The sequence below is a fragment of the Dinoponera quadriceps genome, unplaced genomic scaffold, assembly GCF_001313825.1.
Source record: "Dinoponera quadriceps isolate SergipeBrazil2010 unplaced genomic scaffold, ASM131382v1 scaffold4681, whole genome shotgun sequence".
Lineage (NCBI taxonomy): Eukaryota > Metazoa > Arthropoda > Insecta > Hymenoptera > Formicidae > Dinoponera > Dinoponera quadriceps.
Window position 1 is genome coordinate 643,530 of NW_014561157.1, and position 23,558 is coordinate 667,087.

General features: G+C 43.3%; 2 protein-coding genes across 4 annotated transcripts in view; both read left to right on the forward strand.

The window, feature by feature from the left end:
* The window catches only part of LOC106750923 (glutamate receptor 1), a 276,339-nt gene that overhangs the window by 198,012 nt on the left and 54,769 nt on the right, over nt 1-23,558 (forward strand). The gene's annotated exons all lie outside the window — the stretch shown is intronic.
* Nucleotides 3,760-13,977, forward strand: LOC106750924 (facilitated trehalose transporter Tret1-like). 2 transcript variants are annotated; one of them, XM_014631573.1, is made up of 5 exons: nt 3,760-3,877; nt 8,703-8,981; nt 9,056-9,424; nt 11,239-12,041; nt 12,925-13,977. In XM_014631573.1, the coding sequence occupies exons 2-5, from the start codon at nt 8,939-8,941 to the stop codon at nt 13,087-13,089; spliced, it is 1,380 nt and encodes a 459-aa protein (XP_014487059.1). In that variant the 5' UTR covers nt 3,760-3,877; nt 8,703-8,938; the 3' UTR covers nt 13,090-13,977. The 2 variants fall into 2 exon arrangements, with proteins under 2 accessions (XP_014487059.1, XP_014487060.1); XM_014631574.1 differs by lacking the exon at nt 3,760-3,877 and having other exon boundaries at nt 7,677-8,981.

Here is a 23,558-nt window from a genome sequence, read left to right on the forward strand (position 1 = left end):
TGACTAAACGAAACGATTAATCACCGCGGATCGCTAGACAGTTTTGTATCTCGCCGACTTCCGGCCGTTATAACTTGGTCACGTGCCTCGCGGGCACGTGAAAGCCATTTGGAATTCCTCAAGCCGACCAATTGCTCTTCTTCGACAAACTCCGATAAGAACGAGCTGGAGGGAGTCCTAGTATCGTGGAAACGGAGGGAGTTTAATTACCGAATGCAAATGCAAATATACTTTAGGGACTATCGTGCTGTCTCCGCGCGCACCGAACGACCTCTTTCCTTCCTTCCTTCCTCCCTCGCCGTACTTCGCTACGCTTCGTCTCCCGCCTGGTCCCGTCCCGTCTCTTCCCGTCGCCGCTATCTGACGTAGTTTAACCATGCCGTTTCTCGATTAAAGCGAGCGCGGGGGAAGGAGCGAGATGATGAGCATTCGGAGATCATTTGGATTTCACGGCGAATTCTTTGTTACTACTTCGTGCCGCGCGCGCCTTCCCCGGCATGATGTGCCGCGGATAATACAATATCCGAGTTGACGACGAGACGTATCTCATTAGCGTAACAACAAGCCATGTCGGGAATGATAATTGCGCGGGATGTAACGAAAGAAATGTCCGCATAAAGTTTCCTCGATCCGTTCAGCGAGCGCGCTCGCGCGCGCATTCGCGCACGAATGGCGCATCAGTTTCGTTACATGCCGCACACCCGCTGCGTTAATCGGGGAACTGGATTCGACGTAATTCCCGTGAGTTTCGGCGCGCCCCTGTGATAAATAACGCCGTTCGTACGATTCGCGAAGAGGTGTGTTTACCTGGCGTCTGTAGCCGCGAAAAGACTGAAATTACCCATTGAAATCATAGCGATAATCGCAGTCATCCCTAAAAATAGAACTATCCAGTTGTGCGATTGCCGGTGGGAGATTAGCGATGAATTTTAAAGCCCCAAGTCCCGCGTATACGTAAATTCGAGGAAAAACTTGTTGAAATATGCATTAGTTTCCTGTTATTGTAGCATATAAAGCGAGTTTCACAGATACCCGGCATATAAAATTTATGTAGCTGGCCAGCATATTTTAATAATAATTGCGATTCTCGTTCTAACGTGAAGATTATAGCTTCCGGAGGAAATAGACCTTGATCTTGGCAATAAAGAAACTTATTAAAGCATCTAATTGGATATCCACTGTGACTCAAGGCCGGGCAATTAACATGTGGGAGAACATTATATGCAACGGCGCGGCTACCACGTAAACAGTTGAGCCACACGCGTATGCGCAGCAAATCCTTTAATTAAAATTCTTTTCATATATATTTTTTACACATGTCTTGCCGTTTCAAATCATGTTTGGACATTTTAACACGATTGGATATATTAATTATTATAACTTAACACGTCGTAATTTAACGCGTTAATTTAACACGATTAAACGTTTTAAATGACGCAAGCTAAATTGGCGGAAAACGTGTGAAAATAGCTTTAGTCAAATATGTCATTTTGAGAGGTTTATGCGTGTAACAATAACACACTTGGATTTACAGTGTACGCGTCACGAGAATCGCGATATTATCACTAAAGTGACCAACCGGCCCGATTTTCGCGAGATATCCTGATTTTCGGCTCTCATTAGAGAGTAGAAAATTTCTTGGGGTTTTAACGGAACCCTAAGCATTTGTCCCGATCTCTTGACAAAAAATAAGTAATATAAAATATAAAAGTATCAATGCTTGAACACATACCTAGCCCTGGACATTCTTGTTGTTTCGGTCTTTAAATACAAATATTCAAACTTTTAACATAGAATATATGTACGTATATTCAATATATACAAGTATTTGATGTTTAAAGGTTAAACATTCGTATTCAGAGAAACAACACGATTATCCATAGTTAAGTACGCATCTAGGCATCTTACATTAATAATAAATTATATTAAAATTCATTAACCAACTTAAACTATGAGCGCCGCTAACAGGTGTCAGATCAAAAGTCTTTGCCACCTTGAATTTTATGTCAAGAATATCAGTCTAATTTTAGTCATAATAAATATTTATAATAAAACATAATACAGAAAATTACACGGAAAGAAATGCTATTGAATCAATAGAATTCCCAGCAGCACGTGTAATTAGAGTAAATACAAAACAGAGTAGTTTTAATGATATTTGCCATTAATTGAGAAGATCTACTTTAATTACGCCGCTGTTGGACATTTTTTTCCATGTATTATATGTTCCATTGATTATTCTTTGATTTTATCTCACGAATTTTATTACCCTGTTTTTACATATAAACTGATTGTTCATATTAAAACGCAACAGAAAACTATGTTCAGTTGATTATTTGATCTTGACATAATAATGAGTACACATTTCATTCGCCCACCTAATTTACTTGCTTTTCATTAAAAGTCCCGACTTTTTTGACCGTGTTTCGATTCTTAACTTCGATATCCCGTAATTGTTTGATCAAGAGCCGGCCATTCTAATTATTAATACCACCCCGACCGTGAACAAAGAGCAAAGCAAAAGGAGGAATAATCGGGACGCAGTTGCAGACGTTAAGACACGTCAGATGTTTCCTCGATTGCAGCGGCATTGCTCCGATGAAATGGATCGCCATCGGTCAGATCGGTCGGTCGGTCGCGCCGTTCGCATCGAGGTAGAACCGATTGCGCGAGAATGATCGAGAGAAAGTTTAACGGATTACGTTCTATTAGGTTTGCCTCCCCCCTCGTCGGCGCTGCGAATATCGCCGATCTGTATATCACGGGTGTATTAGCCGCTGGTTTCGAACAGGTGTGCGCCGCGTCTGAAATATTTTCATCCGCGGGCAAAAAATCGGCAAACGGCGGTAAGAAACCGGGCGCGCGTTAAAAATGATCGGCGTTTCAATGTTACTCGCGCTAATCGATACCGCGAGAGAGCGAGCGAGCAGGGAGTTCCCTGGTCGCGCGCAAGGACTCGCGGAGCGCAACTTTTTCCCGAGCGAGGTCCGCGCGCGCGTCGTTTTTACCACCACTCGAGGTCGAAATCCAGCGAGCGGGCAATTTTTGCCTACCCGCCGGCAATTTTGTAATTCCGCGCGCGGACAGTATATCCGTCCTTCTTACGATCTCCTTAGACGTAACGGCAAAAATCACAGCGAGATAGCGAGAGCGGGTCGAGACGGCTCGGAATAAAAATTCGCGATTTATATTCCCGGCCCGCTCCCGGGCGGTATATTAAATAAACATGATTCGCGAATCGCTCGCGCCCGATTGTCGTGCGGCGAACGTCCGCCACGTAAGCGAGAACGTCGCGTCAGCCGTGTAATTGCCTTCTCATCCGCAAGTTAAACCCCGACGCGCGCGCGGCCAGTAACAGCGAATTAATAGCGAGTGTATCAGTTTCCCCGGGTATTCCTGTCATTCGACACTCGGCCGTACCGTCACGCACGCACGCTCGCACGGGAGAGTGGAAAAAAAAATCACTAGCCGTCGAATAGAGCAATTTTCAAAACACGTGACACGTGACATGCGGCGGCGCTGTGCGCGTTTCGCGCTCCTGGCACGAAAAGGCGGTTAGCCGATGAAATGGAATAGAATGGAATGAAAAAATGCCGCGCGACAAAGACCTCGCGCGCCGCGCGCAGCTCGCGAGAAACAGCGCGCGAAAGTAATTAGCGGTTACGTTGTCGCTCTGTTCGGTCAGAGCGGGAGGGGATCCGATTAAAATCACGGTGACGTGCCGGCGTATCAGAGTCAAGCTCAGTTTCCTTTCCGGCGTCTTTCAGAATGACAGCGGCATCGTCGTCGTCGTTGTCTTCGTTGTCGTCGGCGCGCCTCGCGAATCCGGCATCTCGTTCTCAACTCTCGTCGCAGTGACAGGTCGTGCTTCGCCAAGGTGAATGTAACCGCCGATACAATTATTTTACACGAGTTCGCACTTTCGTCGCGTTTCGAGCCTACCGGGTGATAAAGCGGGAGCTGACGCGGAATCGCTCGGAAGTATTATTGTGAAGGAGTTTGCCCCCAACGGCCGGTGGTAAAGCACGAGTCGTCGGATGACATTGTGCGGCGTTTGGCGATTCCGACGTCAGGCAGAATCGGAATGGAATGCCAACTATTTTCGCGAAGCGAGGAGTGAACGCGATTTTTGATCTCTGCGAGACTAAGATGAAGTTTTTTGATCCCGAAATTACGTCTTCGAAAGAGGTGTTGCGCCGAGGAGTTGATAATGTTTACGCTATTAATATGCAAACGTATGCCAAGCGCGTTAATCCGGCCATCAGCCGAGATTATCATAAATACCGGTCGCCAGAGAATCAAGCTTAGCGGAATCTGCATTGTAGAATCAAATGACCTTAAGAGGATTTTCGCTGAGGAATCAGACGCGGAAGTGTAAAGGCGAGAGAGTGACGGTACCGGTTCCTCCGGCGTGATTCCCCTGATTTTAACAGCCGTGAAAAATACGGCTGTCGCCCGCATCCGAGTTCTCGATACATCAATCAGCGACATTATCGAGTAATTCCGCATTGCATGTAGCCGGCTGCCACGATTAAGTAACAACTCGCTGATCAAGGGGAATTAAACCCTCGCGTGATAATGGGATGTCATTGGTAAATCAGGTGTAACGATGTGATAGCGACGAAACACGCGTGTGCGTGTAACAACTCTTACATAACTGTCAATTAACCGGTCGACGAACGTGTCGCATGTTAGCGGTCTCGGTTAGTTCTTATGTAAAAATAATTTATTACGAACGTTATAACGTCACGATGATTAAAAGCAACTTCGCGTATTCATAGAAGGCGTGAAGTATCAATACGTATAGAAAGCGGCGAACATGTCATAGTTGTAGTCGCACGAACTGTCGAGTAGAAAAGAGGAATGATGATTTCGATTTGATACGACGAATTCGCTTAACTTTATATGGAATTTTTTATATGGAATTTTTTCTCTTCGATATTAAAAAAAAATACTATTATATTCACACAATTCTATATAGAGTAAAAATTTTTGGTTGTAAAACCTCATTGAAATTCGGTGTTATTTAATATGAAGAATGTGTTAATTGTTTATAATATATTGTACTTTTTAACATATATTTACGCAATTTTAATATATTCTCCGTGTTAAAATAACACAAAATTTCAGTGAATCGTTTTTAACACAATTTTTTACCGCGTAGTATTTGCACTTTTCTCTTTTAGTTTTTAGTTTTTTTCTAGTTAACTCTGAATATATACACATATATATATACACGGAAAAAAGTAATATCGCTGGTCCAGCAACTTGTTAGTTACTATGGGAACAACAAAAATATTTGTTACGCGAAAAAAATAATTTTACTGTTACAGCAAAAATTGTAGCAGTAAAATTTAGTTGGCATAACCAAATTATCTTACTCTCTGGTTAAGCTGTAGTGATTGTATGTCGCCTATATCGCGTCGTATATCTTTTCAGTTGAGTCAATTATCCAGTATATAGCCTTATCGCTAACTTATAATTAACAGTGAACTTATCGATCATTTTAGCAGTAAATTTATCCTTACTGCCGAGCAAAAATCTCTTTTTTTTTTATAGTCGATGGCCACTGACACTGACTTCTTTTTACACAAAGACGGTTGCCCATTTTTGCACATGTCCAATACGCTTCACAGGTGTTTTTACATAAAAGCCTGTATCTCCACGAATTTTCATCGGATTTGCTTGAAACTTCGGGAAATTTTTCTTAAGATGATACTTTAAGGAAATGTCACGTATAAAAAATCGATTTTTTTCAAAGTTTCTAAACGCCTATAATCCCTTAAGCATCGGCAGGCAATAACAGTGACGGTGAAAATGATTGCATGTCAGTCCGGGAATCCACGATTGATCTCCTCGATCCGGGACGTAGTAATTAACACTTATCGATCGCACAGTATGAAATATCGTGCACCTCCGGACGTGACGACCTTACCGTAATAATTGCGAGCCTTTCTTCTCGCACCTCAGTAAGTGGCTGAACGACGGGAGACGTCGCGGTATAAGCCGCAACGACTCGACTTTTTACAGTCATCGCGGCAAGCAAATTGATTGAATCAATGGGTGTTCAACTGATCACTTGAGCGTACAGAATTTTCTATTAGCTGCGTAATCAGTGGTAACATAAGCTAAGAGGAAATTGTGCACGCTATTGAGCGGTAAGATTAAGTGAAACATTCGGCAGATTATTCTCCGACTGCAAATGCAATTTCGCGATAAGATAGTATCAATTTTTTATTCTTGCATGGAGATAGCTATCCGCTCTAAACCGGACTGCATGGCCGAATAGTTTTATGAGAGCGAAAAGGAAAAGGAATGAGCATTACATAATTTGAGTTATAGCAAAGTTACGGTTCGCGTGTTATTGTAGCAACAAATCTTCGTAATTATCGTTGTTACGCGCCGCTTGCGTATTGCGCAATGTTGTGCGTTCAATCGCGTTGTTGTTTTCTCTAATGAGCCTGTTTTCTCCGACGTGTGCTGTGAAAGAGGGGGATGAATTATTTCATAAAACGCGATGTCTTCGAAAGTCAAAGGAAACGCGTAATTTTAGCACACTATAATTAGCACTTCCTGTCGTAATTGCAAGTCCACTTTAGCGCTGTGAAAATGGTTTTTGGTATGTCACCTTTTGTTTCCACCGGAAGCGATCAATAATCTGTCGCTGATGATATCACTTTGTCGCCTGAAAACATTTTAATGCATTTAACACATTTGCGAACACGAACTTTTACAACGGTAGTAATTATTCCTAATAATTATGTGCAAATACAGGGTGTCCTAGAATAACTGCATGTAGGGTGCATCAAAGGATTCTTGGTATTAAACTAATCAACTTTTTCTGTCAAAAATTCCGTTCGAACGGTAGTTTTTAAATGAAAGCTGTTTAAAGTTGTCAAGTTAGCGTAATATCATTTGTGATGATAGAACAATTAACGATATTCTTAAAATGATATTTTCAACGTTTGGAAATTATCTTTTACAGCGTAATTTTGCCAATTAACCAACATAGTCTCCTCTTTGAAATTACAGAGATACATGAGATAACGCAAATATAAAATATGATCATAATTAATAATTAACAACTAGATCTTTTTATAGTCACAGATTAAAAATTTAACATTGACGAAATTAAGTAAATTTTTACTTCAGTAACTCTGGCTGTTTATTTCCGTTTGTCACACGCTGCGTGGGAATAAAGTATTATTCTCGAGAGGATGTTTACATGTTCTTCTTTTTATTTTCACGTTTCATAACATGAGAAAATTTCTTAAAGACTTAGGACATTCTTCACCGATAAGTCACGTGGAAGTATTACATCATGAGTTCATAATATCAATAAATGACTTGAAACATGTCGCTTGCGTAATCAGAATCGAGAGCTGCTTATAGTTCCAACAATATTAATTTTTCCATCTGTATCCGTTAAAGAGTCTTACTCAATTTAGCGCGTTACACGTTCACTTCGTAAGTCCCGAATCTTTTTTTTTCTAACATCTTCCGTAATTATGATTTAGGATAACGCACGAAAAAAAGAAGTGGTTCCTATAGCTAAAAACTATTTCCTATAGGTAAAACTTAGCTGTTCACATAATACAATTAAATTTGAGTTAATTTAGCTAATCTCTTTTCTCGCTTTCGTTTCTATGCTTGATTTTTAGCTCCCACAGTTAAAAACTAGATCTGGTAACTGAATTTCAGTTTCATCACGGGCATCAAACTAATCAACTTTTCTCGTCCAGTTCATTCCTCTTTCCCCCGCACGATATTAAAATCAGTTCACGTATGACTTCGCAAGTGTGATTTTTTTCCAAACTTTTCCAAATTATAATCTTACCTAATACATTTCTCAAAACTCGCGCGGAACTAACGGCGCCTGCGCAATCGCTTGTTATTTTAACACCCAGAAGTCGGTATATGCGTACGAGAACGGGGATCTCGACGGAGAAGTTGCACTGTCGCATTAACATACCTTAACTGGACCGGTCACGGGTGCGCGGCCGCTCGAGCGGAGCGTCCCGTGCTTCGGACAGCGTGAGTTGTCAAAGTGTATAAATTTCATGGCGATAAATTCATGTTAAGGAACGCGTCCGGTTCGGTGGCCGTCTCCTAATAGTGGGCGCATTGTACGTCGAGCCATAAACTGTCGCTTTGGGAGGCATCGCATCGCGTGCCACAAAGCAAGAGCGAGTGTTCTCTCCGTGCGACCGCGGACGGTGGTCGTGCGTGCAGACGTAGCCGTTTACACGTGTGACCGTATCGCACCCTCGGCCGGGAGATATGTGGCGCGGAATCTAGTTAGTGCCCTTGTTGGCTTTATCTCCGTTATCTCCGTTTGGCTCGGAGGTCGGCCGTGTTGCCAGATTAGAAGGATCAGCCTCGCCGCGCACTCGCGAAACAATTAGCGAAGATGGAATTTCGCATCTTCAATCAGCCGGCTTCGCGCGACCCCGGAAAGTTCGCGTTCACGCCGGAAAGTCTGATCTTCGGCCGCTGCACTGATAATATTCTAAGACGAGCGTTATCGGGCGACCGGAGATCAGACTTTGTTCCGCGCGCACGGAGCCGCGCGAAGGCGCGCGCGCCCCATTGAAAACGCATACTCGGTAATTCCCACTGATTTCGTTGACGTGCGAATTTCTCTCGTAATCTGTGACGTCATTTGGCAAATGTCCCGCTCGCAATATGCATTTTTGCAATAGGTGACGCGCGATCGATACAGTTGGAAGTGCACCAAACGAACGCGAGTGAGTGAGAACGTCGGCGGCCGTCGTGCGAGAACATGAAACGTTATTCGCCCGCGTCGTGTGCGTTCTCCGTGCACGTGTTGCTCCCGTAAAAGCGAACGTTTCTCCCGCCGTTTAACCGTTTCAGCGGTTCTCGTCGCGTGCGATCGAACGTTAACGTAAGCTCGGGAAGAGCATCACCGGGACGCACAATGGACCGCGGCATATTGCGGCAAACGCTGATCGGGCTCATATGTAAGTACCCCGGCATCCGGAAGTATAGGAGATTCTCTACCCGCGAACGAGTCTGACGCGCGATCGCTTCCCAGGCAGTCTCATGGTCATCGACTGCGGCTTCCACGAGGGATGGAGCACGCCGACCATACCCAAGTTCAACGACGAGGATCCATTAAGCGCGACAAGCGACGAGGTCGCTTGGATGGTGAATCTTATGTACGTGGGCGTCGCCATCGGGTCGTTGATACCGTTCGTATTGATGAACAGCATCGGTCGTAAGGGCACTCTGTTGGTCACCACGATACCGAAGGTCGCCTCTTGGCTCTTCATCGGACTGGCCACGTCTACACATTACATATTTGCCGGACGAGTGTTGGCGGGAATAGGATGCGGCGTAACCTACGCCGTGATGCCGATGTATCTCGGCGAGATCAGCAGCAAACGGACCAGAGGTCCTCTAGGTACAACCGTTAGCAGACACGTCAGCTGTCTCGAATACCTCGTCTCAGCCAGTGCAGTGCTCGATTCGATCTCGCCCCTCTTCTTTCACTCGGTGTTGTATTAAGGTATTTTTACCCGACCGTCGATCACCTCTGTTAAATTTTTATATATTCCGCCGCACCTTTGATTTGTATCTCTTTAAAAGATATCCGGGAACGCGTCTGCTTGTTTTTGAGTACGTGACGATTTCAGTGATTCGCGTTAAAGTAGTTGGTCCGTAAAACGATTTTCTTCGGAATCTTTTTTAATTCAGCCGCATTTTGATGGAAATGCGATCTATACGCGCCTGTAAAGTTAGAAAACGATCGACTATTCGGAAGCTGAGATATTCGCAAAGGAGATCACTTTTGATACGTCTTCCTCGAGGTTAATGATCTATTTTTAACTTTTATTTTTGACTTTTTTTAAAAATCACATTTAAGTTTTTAATGGAGATTTTTCATTAAAATCACTGCAATATTGATACAGAAAATGGATTAATATAAAGACATTATACGCAAATTTCAGAATTATTGGTTATATTTAATTTCAAAAATATACTTATAGAGGATATTTATAATTTATAGTAATATCCGCGGTATATGTATATATGCATATATTTAAATATTTATATACTGCTTTCTATTATGTGTGCACCTCTATTAGCTCAACTAATGTATAAATAAAGCATTAATACAAGAAAAGTGAAAAAATAAATAATACACACGGTTATAATATTGTGTATATTTGTTTTAATTTCACGCGAGCGTTCAAAATTAACATTTGTTATGAACATTATTTTTCTTTAAATCGCATTTGCAAAACCATTAGAGAATTTTTTTCCGAAAATATCTTTTTCTTACAATAAGTTTAGTTTAAATTAGACGTAGAAGAATCTGCCTACGTGAATATCCGATAATCTGGATTTTTGGATTCCGGAAATTTGAAATCCGTTTCCGACTTCGGTAATCGGATACTATATTATTATCCGAATATTCTCGAATTACGGATATCCACAGATAGCGGATATCTGCGGATAACGAATGTTACAGCTTACAATGAAGCATTTTTGCTCAAGAAAAATAACTTTTATAAAAGTAATCGCTTGGATTTTTGTGCTTTATACAATTTGTTTCCGAGTAATAATCAAGGCGAAACAAACACCGTTAGTAACAACAGTAGCGGTTCAAATAACGCTCATAGACTTATTCGAAACCGCGATATCACGTTAGGATAACTAATGTATTCAAATATACGTACATCATATATATGTATATAAATATTTAAATATGTATTCTCATACATATTTAAACATATGCTTATGTATATTCATTATCTATGGATTATCCGTTATCCGCAGATATCCGTTATTTGCACATATCCGTATTCGAATATTTATCTACGGACTTGTAAACTGACTTTGTCCGACCGAATGTTACGGATATCCGGATTTCAGAAAGAGCAACAAAATCCATATTCGACATCTGCCTCTAGTTAAATCCAACTAGTATCAGTAATAGTTAAAGATAAATTATTTTCTTGACCTAATATCGCAGACATTTTATTTAGACTCAATATTTCCACATGAAAAGTTTGAAAATATTAATTCGAGTAAACATGACAAGGCGATAAAGTCGAGCGACTTATCGACCGGAAATGTAGATAGCTGGAGTTAATTATCACGTATTTCGTAATCGTTCTTGCACTGCACTCGGATGAGCGTATTCCTTACTCACGAGACAGCGAGACCGTTTCTGACGAATCGAGACTAAACGAATCACGAGGAAACCCTCAGGTACTCTAACGGCCGTTTTGATCAACGTCGGGATTCTGCTCATCTACACGATCGGCCTGTGGATCAGCCGCTACACGATGGCGATGATAGGCATGTGCGCGCCGCTGCTGTTTCTACTGGCATTCGCGTGGCTGCCCGAGAGCTCGGTGTTCCTCACGCGGAAGAACAAGCTCATACCCGCGGAGAGGATCCTCCGGTGGACCCTGGGTAAGGAGAACGTCGAGGAGGAATTCGAAGAGGTCAAACGAATTGTGGCGATCGAGGACAAGTGCAGCAAGACGAACCTCGGCGAGATGTTCAAGCATGCCTTCACCAAGGCGCAGAACAGGAGAGCCTTTCGAATCGCCATGATAGTGCTGAGCGGCTTATCGTTGACGGGCGCGGCGCCCATACTCGTGTATCAGTCGTACATCTTCAACGAGGCCGGTTTCGAGATCTCGACCAATACCAGCATCATTCTGACCGGCATCGCCATCGTCGTGTCCGGCTGCATCTGTGTGATGCTGGTGCGGTTCACCGGCAAGAGAATGCTGCTGCTGATCGCCGCGCCGATTTGCGTGCTATCGTTGGCGACGATAGCCATTTTCTTCCAGCTGCAGTCAGGCGACCACGACGTCTCCCGATTCAAGTGGGTGCCCACGGTCTTCGTGGTGATTTACGTGCTCGGCTTCGGACTCGGCCTTAATCCGATACCGCTCGCGTATATCGGCGAGATCTTCGTCTACGAGGCCAAAGTACCCGCCGCGATGTTCAGCGCTCTCTACTACGCCTTGAGCAGCATAGCCGTTGTGAAGTTTTATCAGGTAACGTNAACGGGTTATCGGAAGTAACGATCGCTTTAAGGGGTTCGGCCGAAAAGATTTCATTTCGTAATGGTGTTATACGGCATGATACACCACCGTTTAGTAACTCGGACGAGCTAAAAGATTCTGGCGCGTGATAGCGTTGGAAAGCACGGCACGATAACGCGAAAATACAAATTACGTTATTGGCAATAACGTGGAAATAGTAGTTTTTAACCGACGAGTGAGTCTGCAGTAGCGATCCCGTTTGAATTCACGCATGATAAGGTGTATGTCCCAATTAGCGACAGAGTCCCAATTTATAACAATCGCATCTATCATTCTTAATAAGTCAAATAATATAGTTTCATATTTATCCTAAAAAATCTGTTTCACTCTATATTTTATATATTATCTGTTATAACAAGTTTCGAATAAAATCAAAAACACATGCTACTAAATGATACTTCCGTTGCTTTGAGAACATTTTATAAATTAATTAGAATTTTACCATAAATTAAAAAAAAAATTGATACAATTAAAATCCCAAATGTTTGAGCCTTCAAACAAAATAAATGTTATGTATTCAATATGTATATTATTACAATAATTTATGATGTTATTTTCATGATAAGATTATTTTGTTACTAATCAAGACATTCGTATAAAAATACTTATAAAATATTTCTTTATCGTTGCAATTTTTTCCGGCTCTTCGACATTTTCCTGTTTTTAATATACATGGGACGTAGGATAAGCAAATATTGCACGTTTAAAACATAATATTGAATAATTCTGTGAAAGCAGACTCCTCATTCTTTTTCTCCCACCAATAAACATCGTGCCATGTATGTTCGTGTGCAGAATAATATTATAACGGCAGGGTTATTTGTATTGTTTGTAGGTCTCGCAAGAGGTATACGGCACGTTCGTGCCATTATGGACATTCACCGCGATAACGTTTCTTATATGGGTATTAATTTACCTATTTGTGCCGGAGACCGAAGGCAAAACCTTGGAACAGATACAATTGCAATTGCAGAATAAGAAGTTACTTTCTGCGACGTAAAAAGGTAGACGAGCATTATGAATAATCCAAAGATCGCCAGGTCCATTTTTACGGCGCTCATTTGAGACGAGACCACCGCTCGTGCGATCTGATCGTGCGTTTATAGAAAATATCACAACGAAATCTCGCGAATTATGTCACGATACTCGAGTCAGAACATACTCGATACTCGAATCAGAACATTATGTAAATATAAACGTAACAATAATTGTAAGACACATGCAATTACGAGTCCCAATAACGTTAAGTAGTGACAATAAATCACGTAACATTTTCATATTATCAGTATCGATTGTCAAGTAATTATTAGGATAACGACAACGAATTTTAGTTCGTAGACAATAATGTAGCGTCACGGAGATTATAGCGAAAAATAAAATGTTCCTTCTGAATAAATCAATGTATGTTAAATAATAAGAGCGATGCGTACACGTAGTTTTATTTTTTAATGTTTAAAGCGCAGCATCGATAATGCCGTTAAATTGCACTTTGAGCTTGTGAAAATTTAGGAAGAGAGAAAGAGAGAGGGAGAGAGAGAGAGAGAGAGAGAGAGGGAGAAGAAGAGAGAAAGACGACACGAAGAGAGGGGGGGGGGGCCCATTGGACTTGTTTGATCGTAAAGCTCTAACCGCAAAGAGAATCGTTTAGTAACGATATCGCGTACGACGAGATTCGTATGTTCGATACGGACAAGTTAAGTTCTCATTAAAAACACATTTGCAACGTGAATTCGCCGACCTCCCTCGCTGATCCTCCCCCGAAGTCTAATACTGATGAACACCACCCTACCGTTGCACCTTGCCAAATATTACCTCACCATTTGCATTGCTAACGCACGTATGGAAGAACCAAATGTACAGTCACTCAATAAATTTGCGACTTTTTCAACCGCACTCCTCCATTACTTCCTTCCATTTACACCTTTCACACAGGTGTTCCCCTAAATATAAACGAAAGTAATCAAGCGTTGAACCGTTGCACTTGATTAAACGAACCGACCGTGTAATTTCGCGCGTTGAAAGCGCAAGCGTGTTGCATGCGCGGGTGCCGCGATTACCGGCGAGTAAAAATACATTATTGTTATAAAATACTAAAGCGAGCCTGTGTGTGCACACTGATTGAATAATACAAATTTCAGGCTCTCGGGTATTCAATTGGTCGGGAGATAAGATGGCGAGGGGTCCGTCGAGATTATTCGTTCGCGTGGAAGATCGAGGAGACGACGTCCTATCCTAAGATGATAAAACGGCCTACAAAGTCTGCCGGTCGATCTCTCTCCCCGCATATTCGCTCACGCTCGATAAACGGAATGGAAAGGGGGAGGGGGGAGAAAAATGTAGCATTCCCTAAAACGTCCGGTCCTCGTCGTAAACTCTCGAACTATCCCGCCGTATGACCATCCCCGGCCACGTCGATGATGGCTCGTCAGCTTCGGTGTACCGCGGAACATTGGCAGGACGTATACGTCAGACGGCATGCCTCGCATGCACGCCTGTCGGCGTTGTTCCCGAACGGAACGGTACGTGTGTATTCCTCATGCATACGTATACTTACAGTTATGTGCAAATGCATTTGCGCCTACGTGCGCATATAACTGTTTATCCGCCGATACTCCCTTGTGTGACGCATTAGGTTGTTCGTGTGTGTGTGTGTGTGTGTGTCGAGATGCACGCGCGCAGGCTTGAATGCGACCAATTTGATGCCGCGAACAAGAACGGCGATTTGACGATTCACGATGCGCGGGGGGGGGGGTGACGATAAAAGTGCGCGTGGGTAGCATCGATCTCAGGATTCCGTTCCTTATAACGCCGGGAGGCGCTGTTCGCCGAGGACGTGTTCGGACGGTCGACTTACCGCGAACGAACGGATAACGAGCAATGAGCGGGGAAGTAAACTTTTTCGGGAGAGCTAACTTCGTAATAGCTGACGCTTCGCAAATATCTCATAGAACGCAATGCGCGGAGTGCAGGGCGAGAAGTAACGAGAGCGAGGGGGAAATCGTGCGATAATTCCTGCAGTATTTCGATGTCTCCGATGTAATTAGAGGCGATTGCCCGGGCCGGTTTGTGAATTAAACCACGCCTGGACACGGAACAAGTGCGATAAAGGGAAGGCAGGCCGGGGATGAAGGAGGGGGAGGGGAAATAAAGAGCGCGCGTCATACGGCTCGCGCTTTCGCGCTTCCGGATACATAATCGCGCGCATTAGCGTTTAATTGCGATGAACGCGATAAGGGGGGACTGCGAGAGAGGTGAGAGCGAGTGGCTGGCCGAGGCTGTAGGTGCGAGTGTATCCATTGACCCCATACATTCCGTGTACCTGATCTTATGAGCCATCAGGATGACTTGACCCTGTTGTGCTGTTCTATGTCTACATATCTACTGATATATATGCGTACGTACCCTCCCCCCCCCCTCTTCTGGTACCTGTCGGGGTGTACGTTCAATCCAAGCGTGTGCATTAGCGGCACGCGCGCGTGTATCGCGTGTCAGTGCTCCGTCTCGTGTGCACACACGAGGCGCGCGCGCACACACGCACACACCGTACGAATTCGCGAGTATACGTGCGATACGTAACATATACATACGTACAAAGACGCATAGACACACGTACGTACTGCGACGAAGAGAGAGAGAGAGAGAGAGAGCGCACACCGATGTCTCTCATCGACGGTGTGCGTTTCTGCACCGCGCGTATAAGCCGAGATCAAGATTGATAGGCTACGAGTCGCAACACACACGGGGCATCCACTTAGCGGTGCATTATCCGAATGAGAATGTGTACAGGCTGGATCTTACCTAATGCGACGCCCGCAATCCCGGTAATGGCGACCGCTTTGGCCGTCGCGCGCGGCGATCTTCGGCAATCGATAATCCGGCGCGTGCGAGTGTCCGTGCGAATGTGTGCGAGGAGAGACGGTGTGTTAACGCGCGCGCCGTGTTATTTCGCGCCCGTCCCGTCTATCTGTCCGGCCGGAGCGCGACCGGAGGAATCGTTCCTGTGACCTTGCTGTGCACGACGCTCAGGTAATGGATAAGCGGACGGCAATTAACCGCGGCGCACACGCGACGTCTACTTATCGATGTTCCGACCGGTGTTGTCAAGTTGGGATTCAGCGTGCCGTTGGACTACGCTTTCCGTTCCTACCCGCGCTTTCCCGTATTTTACCTCGGATAAACGATATCCGCTCGTCGAATTATCCTCGGAGTCTTCCTTGCGAAAGTACCCAGCTCTATACAGAGCCGGGGTTTGAAATTGGGAGCGGAAAAATGTATAATAAATGAAAATACGGCTTTATACCCGCACCCCCGAGGTCGTACACTCTCCGGCATTCGGAGCGCAGCACGGAGCTCGTATTTTCATTTATTGCACATTTTTAGCCTTCATTGTAAAATCGAGCTCTGTACAAGGCTGGGGTAGGTCCGCAGGAGAGACGGGAAGATCCAGGTACAATGGAAAGCGGAGGCTAGCTGGCGCTAAACCCCCTCAACTTGACGACACCGGTCAGATTCTTACTTAACGGATTTTCGCCCGCGAGCGTCGACGTCTTTCTCTGATTTCGTTCGGCGCTTTTGTCAGTCGCGCTCGAACTCCGCCCTCTCTCTCTCTCTCTCTCTCGTTGCACCGCTCGGCGAGCGCGCCGCAAAAGTTCCATGTTTGAAATGGAGCGGGCGGGCGGGGAAACGGGGTTCGGCGGTGGAAGCAAAAGATTCTTCAGAAAGAGCACGGCGGATTGAATACGCGGCGCTTCGGCATGTGGCGGAACGTTTTTTGCTAATGGCGCTGCTTCGCGAAACTAAAAAATTACACGCTTTTTCAAGGACGTATTATTAAATTGTACGGCCGCGCCCGCGACTAGTGTGCATAAAAGCGAGCTTATGAAAAGGTTATTTCGCGACCTATATACCGCGTAAAAATATTTTTCCTACAGTGCGCGTCCGGCGATATTAATATCTCCTCCTCCTCGCGATACCGCCGCCGCGTTTAAAATCAATTTGGAATTCGTGTTTTCGTTAAAGCCGCTCATTGTTAATTTTCGCATAAATACCGCACAAACAAGCCGGACAATCCGCAACGCCCGTATTTTGCGCCGCGCGTATTTTCGGAAAGTATCGTTGCAATTTTAGCACACAACAGTGTGATAAAAAAAAAATATATATATGCTGAATTATATAGAAGATTACCCGGGCTTTATCAATTGCGGAAATTCAATTGCGGTTATCGCGTCACGACGCGCACGGTAAATTGCGAGCGCGGGTACGCGCTACGCGTTATTGTGCATTTCTTGTGACAACGACGCAATTCTCACGATAGATTCAGCTATATAAAGCACGCGATAATTACTTCAAGTACTTGCTCCTTTGCGCCAAGATAATTACGTACGTAGAATGATTAAAGTTTCTTGCGCAATCTCGATGCTCAGATGCGCGCGCGCGCGCGACGCCGATTGCAGCGTTGGCTAATTCATCTGCGGAATTTGTTTGCACGAAGTGTTTCATCGCGAATTATGCAGACTGTTATTGTTACCTTTCGCGCGAGGATACGCGGATGGAAATTTTTCTCTTTCCGGGATGGATTGTTCAGTGAGCCGGCACGTGCGCGCGCCGTTAACACAACGAGTTCTCGAAGGAAGACGCGTAATGTAGAAACGAATTAGCACACCTATCTTGCCGGTGCAAGAATCCTCGGAATTTTACAGAATAATCTCTAAAATGATTCATCTCCCCGGCTGCTACGCGCGCCCGTAGCAGTTGCACTTAGACGATTAACTCGGCTTTTTACGATGACTTGATGATTTATTATAATAAGACGCAACTGCCGCCATAATAAAATGCAAAACGTTGCTTGCAGGATGCGCAGGGAATCGTATTAAACAGATCATTTGCAAGTTCTCATACCGCGGCTGCATTAGCAGCGTCTTAAACTATTCGGTGCTTCCGGCGAAAGAAATTTCCTTCATTTCGCAATCAGTAAGTATGCGGTACTTAATCCGTGTGCAATTTCGATTATATTAAAGATCTGCGGGAAAACGTTACGGTCGAAAGCATTATAATTTCCCAACAGTTCTTGATAGAGCTAGGACATTATATTCGAAGCTTCGGATTTCTGAACTTTCGATTCGTTATATTCGAATAAGGAAATTTTGAAGTGTGAACATTCGAACATTCGGAAGTTTATGATATTGAATATTCGATGGTTTGAATATTCGAAACTTTAGAAACTGGAAAATACATGTGTTCGTTTCGTAGGCACAGTAAATAGTATTTAAAAAACTGTCCTAAAAAATGTAATTTTTTTTTATTCCGTTATGCTGTCATGGCAAAATTTGCATTTATTTTCAAATAAAATTAGTGAGATTTGTTGCTTGCTATTTATGCTTTCTTCATTCACTTTGTTCGAAACTAGACAAGTTCAAATTTGAGAATTGAACTGAAGATACTTGTAACTAATACTTCCTGATTGCACAGCATTTTGCCGCACTCTCCAAAATTAGTTCTATCTAACAGCTTCGATATTTTGAACCTTCGCATAGACTTTGAACCTTTGAACTTCGTCGTCAAATGTCGAATTATACCAAAGTTTCGAGATCAAGATTTTGCTCGCTCATAATATCTGCGCTGAGAAAAATTTCCATCGGATAAACCGATTAAATGACGGATCCGATTGTTATTTTTATTATCCGATCAAGTAAAGGATATCTTTATCCGATAAAATATCCGATGAAGTTACCGACCGAAACCTAATCGGAAAATTAGTCGTCTTTTGTATATCCGTTGTAACTTTCATCGCGGATAAAGGCACGACTTGATCGGACATATCCGTTTGTTATTTTTTAATTGGATTATCCGACCAGATATGATCGGATATTTTCCTCAGTGCGGCGGTCCTAAGCCGAATCTTTTGTCTTGCAAATACAGACGCTGCCCTCAACAGGTCTCGACCCGTGCGAGTAACGTAACTTGAGCTAGACTTAATCGTACGAAGAGAGGAATTTAACGTTAGAGAACAAAGCGCGGGTGACGCGCGATTTCACTCAGTCTCGCGCCTACTCGCGGAATAAGTGGATCACCTTGTCTCATCCGTTTTCGCGCGTCAGATATAAGACCGTAATCGCGGTTGATACATCGCCACGATCGTTCTTCATTATCGCCGAATGTGTCCTGCAAGCTTATATGGTATGTAGGTACGCTCTGCGGAAACGACGGTAACTTTGTCGCGGGTGGCGAAGTGGCTTAACAAGGCAACCAGACATGCCGGACTGGAGCTGCGTTTCTTGCGCGTTCGAAAGGAGCACGTGGCAGCATATGGAACGTGTGTTACGAACGTGTGTTATCTCGCCAATGTGGTTTCCACTAAACGGAATGTTCGTCTTACCGACGAGCCAAGTTATCTGGCGCAACGAGACAAACTCGCGTGACGAACGTAAATTGGCCGAGGAGGACCGCGCTGTTAGCGAAGTTATCGAGTGAAAAATGCGCCGAAAGACATTTACTATCTCGTGCGTGAAAATTTCCACGTGTGAACTTTCGCGCGCGCTAAATCCCATAAAAATTCGCTATTTTATTGTAAACACGAACATATTCTTTATTTTTTCGTTTCCCTTTTAATGCCGCATTTATATGTCGATTGAGCTAACAGAGATGCATACATAATAGAAAGTGATACATAAATATTTAAATATGTGCATAAATATATATGCAGGTATTACAATTATTTATAATTTATTATTATTTATCGCAAGTGTTATTTATATTATATAAATTGTTAATTTCCTACGTTGACATTTTCAAACAAAATTTTCAATAAGACGGTCAATGTTTCTGAAACTTTTGCGTAATGTCTCTATATTAGTCCTTAATATCACAATAGTTTTATTAAAATCCTAAATGTGGTTTAGAAGAAATTAAAATAAAGGAAATTAAAAATAGAATTAATCTCAAGGAATACGTATAAACGGTGTCAATATTATTTGCGGATATTTCAGTTTCCGAATGGTTCTGTCGTTTTCTAACCTTACAGACATAACGTTATGTAATATTAGACACAGGTAGTATTTCCGTCAACGTGCGGCTGAAATTCAAAAGGATTCCTAAGAAAATAGTTTGACATACCAACTGAAACCTTAAACGGGCGTAAGAGAAGTACGACGGTAACTTTTCCCCAAACCTTATCTCCACGTAGAAAAGCGGAAGCGCGCAATTCTTTCCGGATTCGTCAACAAGTCGAGCGCAAGTGAGCGCGAGAAATCCTCGCGAAGCGCGAATTTTGGCCGTTAATGCGACAGGAAGCCGAGAGCGCGTGTACGCGAAGGTCGTTTTAATCCCGCTGCGCGGAGCCGCGCCGAGCGTCGCACGCGGTAGGGTTAAATTCGCCCGTTTTTCGCGTCGCTTTCTTCCGCATTCGCGTCGGGTCTTCCTTTGTATTCTCGCTCTCCTCCGTCCGTTTCGCACGCCGCGAAACGTTGAATCGTCCGACGCCCGACGTCATATAAAAAGGCCGCTCATGCGGCGGCGACAAAGCGTGCGTCGCGCCACGTGAAACGTGTCGGCGGGGCGAATTATCCGTTGTAGCAGATCAAACGGTCTCGGGGCGAGAAACCCTTCACGGCCTTTTGGCTGGCGCCGTAAAGCGCAACTGAAAAAAAAAAAGAGAGTAAAAGAGAGAGAGGGAGAGTTTCGCTGTCCCTTCGAGCGTCGCGGATTTACTCGCCGATCGGCGCGTCGGTGTCGGCGAAACGACGTTAAATCCAATCGAGCGTAGACACCGTTCACCTGACTGCTCGAGAGAGCAGTCTCCCTTTCTCTCCCTTTCACTCTTTCCCCCTTGGGAGGGTATAAATCAAAGCATCCGCGTGCGCACGTGTGTTAATAAGAAGAGAAACTGCGGACGCAGGACACTGGAGACAGGCTATGCATCGGCGCGCGGCGTGTTTGCTAAAAGAATTAAGAAGCCAAGACTGCGTCCGATCTGTGCGCGATTACAACGCGTAACCTGTGAACTCGGTTGAATGTATGGTTTCGCCATTGGGAAAACTTGTGAACTACACGTCATCAATAGTGTTCGCGATATTTTTGGTAGAGGAAGCGCGGGTATCGTGGAATACCCTAAGGTTTTTTTACGATAAATCGAAAATTATTAAAGATAACTGAAATTTGTCTCTCACTAACGTCAAGTGTCTTTCATAACGTGTTTCTCTCTCTCTCTCTCTCTCTCTCTTACTCTTTTTCTCTCTGGATTTCATTAATCTATAGTAAATTTAATGTTATATAAATTTTTTTGAAGACAGATTTTAGAAAGATAATATGGAATAGACCATGTAAAATGGAATACATCGTTTATTTTGCAGAAAAAGTAATTTTTCTCATATTTCGTTAGATATTAATAATCGAATAGTTTATATAATAATTGTTATATTATATATTTATTATAATATAATCCATTATAAAAATTATATTTTTATCATTTCTGTTATAATATTATAATGTATAAATCCAGATAGAAATGCGTGATAATCACGTTTTATCACAATATAATGTCATACTGTGACTTTAACTTAATACCGTTTTAGAGATTATTATATAATTAATATCACGTGAGCACAACAAGATGTGCATCACGTGTACACAAATGATGTATGCACGTTCTTGATTATGATTAATGATTATGATCGATTATTAACGCTATTATTAACGCTATTATTAACGCTTGATTATGATTAATGCTATTAGATGAGATATTTTCCCTGACATCGTGATACGAATAATATTGGAGCAGCATAAGCACATACATTTGTACATATTTGTTCTTATCTTCACATTTTGACTATTGTGAGAATACAAAATAAGATAAGATTGAATATATTTTACAAATCTGGGATTGTATACAACATTGTATTAGTTTTATCTGTTTACGTCTTTAAACAACGTCACCTATATGCTTCTTTAACATTCTGAAAGGAAGAAACAGTCGAGTATAATTTGCAATATTTATAAGAATCAGCTGATAATGTAAACACGATCTCGTACTAAACTGCCGCTTTGTAGATTGGGTTAAGTTAGAGATTCAACAGCTAATAATTCTGCTGCTTTCCGCCAAGTTGCGACACTTAACGGGCTAGAAATCCATATCACCCGGCTATTCCATATTATCTGCACTTCCTTTATCACCCAACGTAATGTTATCAGATTTTATCCATTTACACAGAGATATCATATTAATATTATATGACATGGTTTAATGAAAGCATTATATAACGTAATAACGATATTTTTACATTATAATATGTATATTTAACATATAATTTTTGTAAATTATAAAAGCTGTATTTGAATATCGTAGAATATCGTAGAACGTACTTACTGCTATCGGGTTTAATCGCGAAGTAAATGTCCGAGAGATAGACGTAGGGACGCGTGAATTTGCGCGTGGCATTAGTTTCCGCGGACCTCCCTCTATTACGCGACACATTCGCGCTGCTTTACATTGATCGTGGAACGGGAACGTCGATATCTCCCAGCGGGGGAACGCGGGTAGCATCGACGGCCAAGATAAACGTCGAGTATCGAAGCGACGAATGAATGTTCTCGAAAGAGTTCGCATGAAATTGAATTGATACGGTTTACAGTTCCGGCGGGTAAGCGGATTCCCGCGGCCGTGGTATCGATGTTAAAACAATGTTAAATCGTTCGAGTCTGACTTCATCCGTCCGGCTGCTCGTCGCGATCACCCTTCCCGGAATGCGCGAAGCCTCCGCCGCGAGGGGTGGCGGCTCGAGGTAAGTGTGAGCCGGGGAAAAACAGGGAGAGAGAGAAAGAGAGAGAGAGATAGAGCGGGAAGAAAAGGGAGAGAAAGGAAGAGAGACGCGGAGGAAAATTATATTTACCTTACGTGAAACTCCTTTGAGACAATCTTCGCAGTTGGGGAAAGTAAAAAAGGGGACGAGCGAGGATCATCGCGCCGACACGATTGAAGATAACATAATAATGCGCCGGGGTCATTTACGACGACTACGACGACGACGACGAGTCGATGGGATATTCTCGGTAGAATCGCGCTCGAAAACGACTCACGGGAAGCCAATCGGCGCGAAGTGTCATCGAATTGCAGCGGCACGAGGTTTTGATTTCCTTCGTGATCGACTGCTGCCGACGCGACGACGATCGATTCTGGCTTTAGTTGCCCTGTCGAGCGAGGGTAATGGTCTGTCAGAAGGACATAAGACCAAGAATGGCGACCTTGTCGAGGGTGACGGACGCAGCAACGTACGAAGGCAAAAGTAAGAGGGCAGTAGCGAAACTATTGTCATTTATGAGCCATCTCAGGGGCTGAATTGTTCTCGGACGATCGATCGATATTGTACCGATAGATATAATCATCGGAAACATGCACAAATAGAAATAATAGTAAACCAACGTATACAAATGTACACGGTTATATTCGTTGAATAGAGTATGCGATATGAAATGTAA

Bases quoted from the DNA above. Each gene is read 5' to 3' on its own strand.
- LOC106750924 (XM_014631573.1), top strand. From the start codon at position 8,939: ATGGACCGCGGCATATTGCGGCAAACGCTGATCGGGCTCATAT. The intron at 8,982-9,055 runs GTAAGTACCCCG...ATCGCTTCCCAG, and splicing joins AACGCTGATCGGGCTCATAT to GCAGTCTCATGGTCATCGAC. The intron at 9,425-11,238 runs GTACAACCGTTA...GGAAACCCTCAG, and splicing joins ACGGACCAGAGGTCCTCTAG to GTACTCTAACGGCCGTTTTG.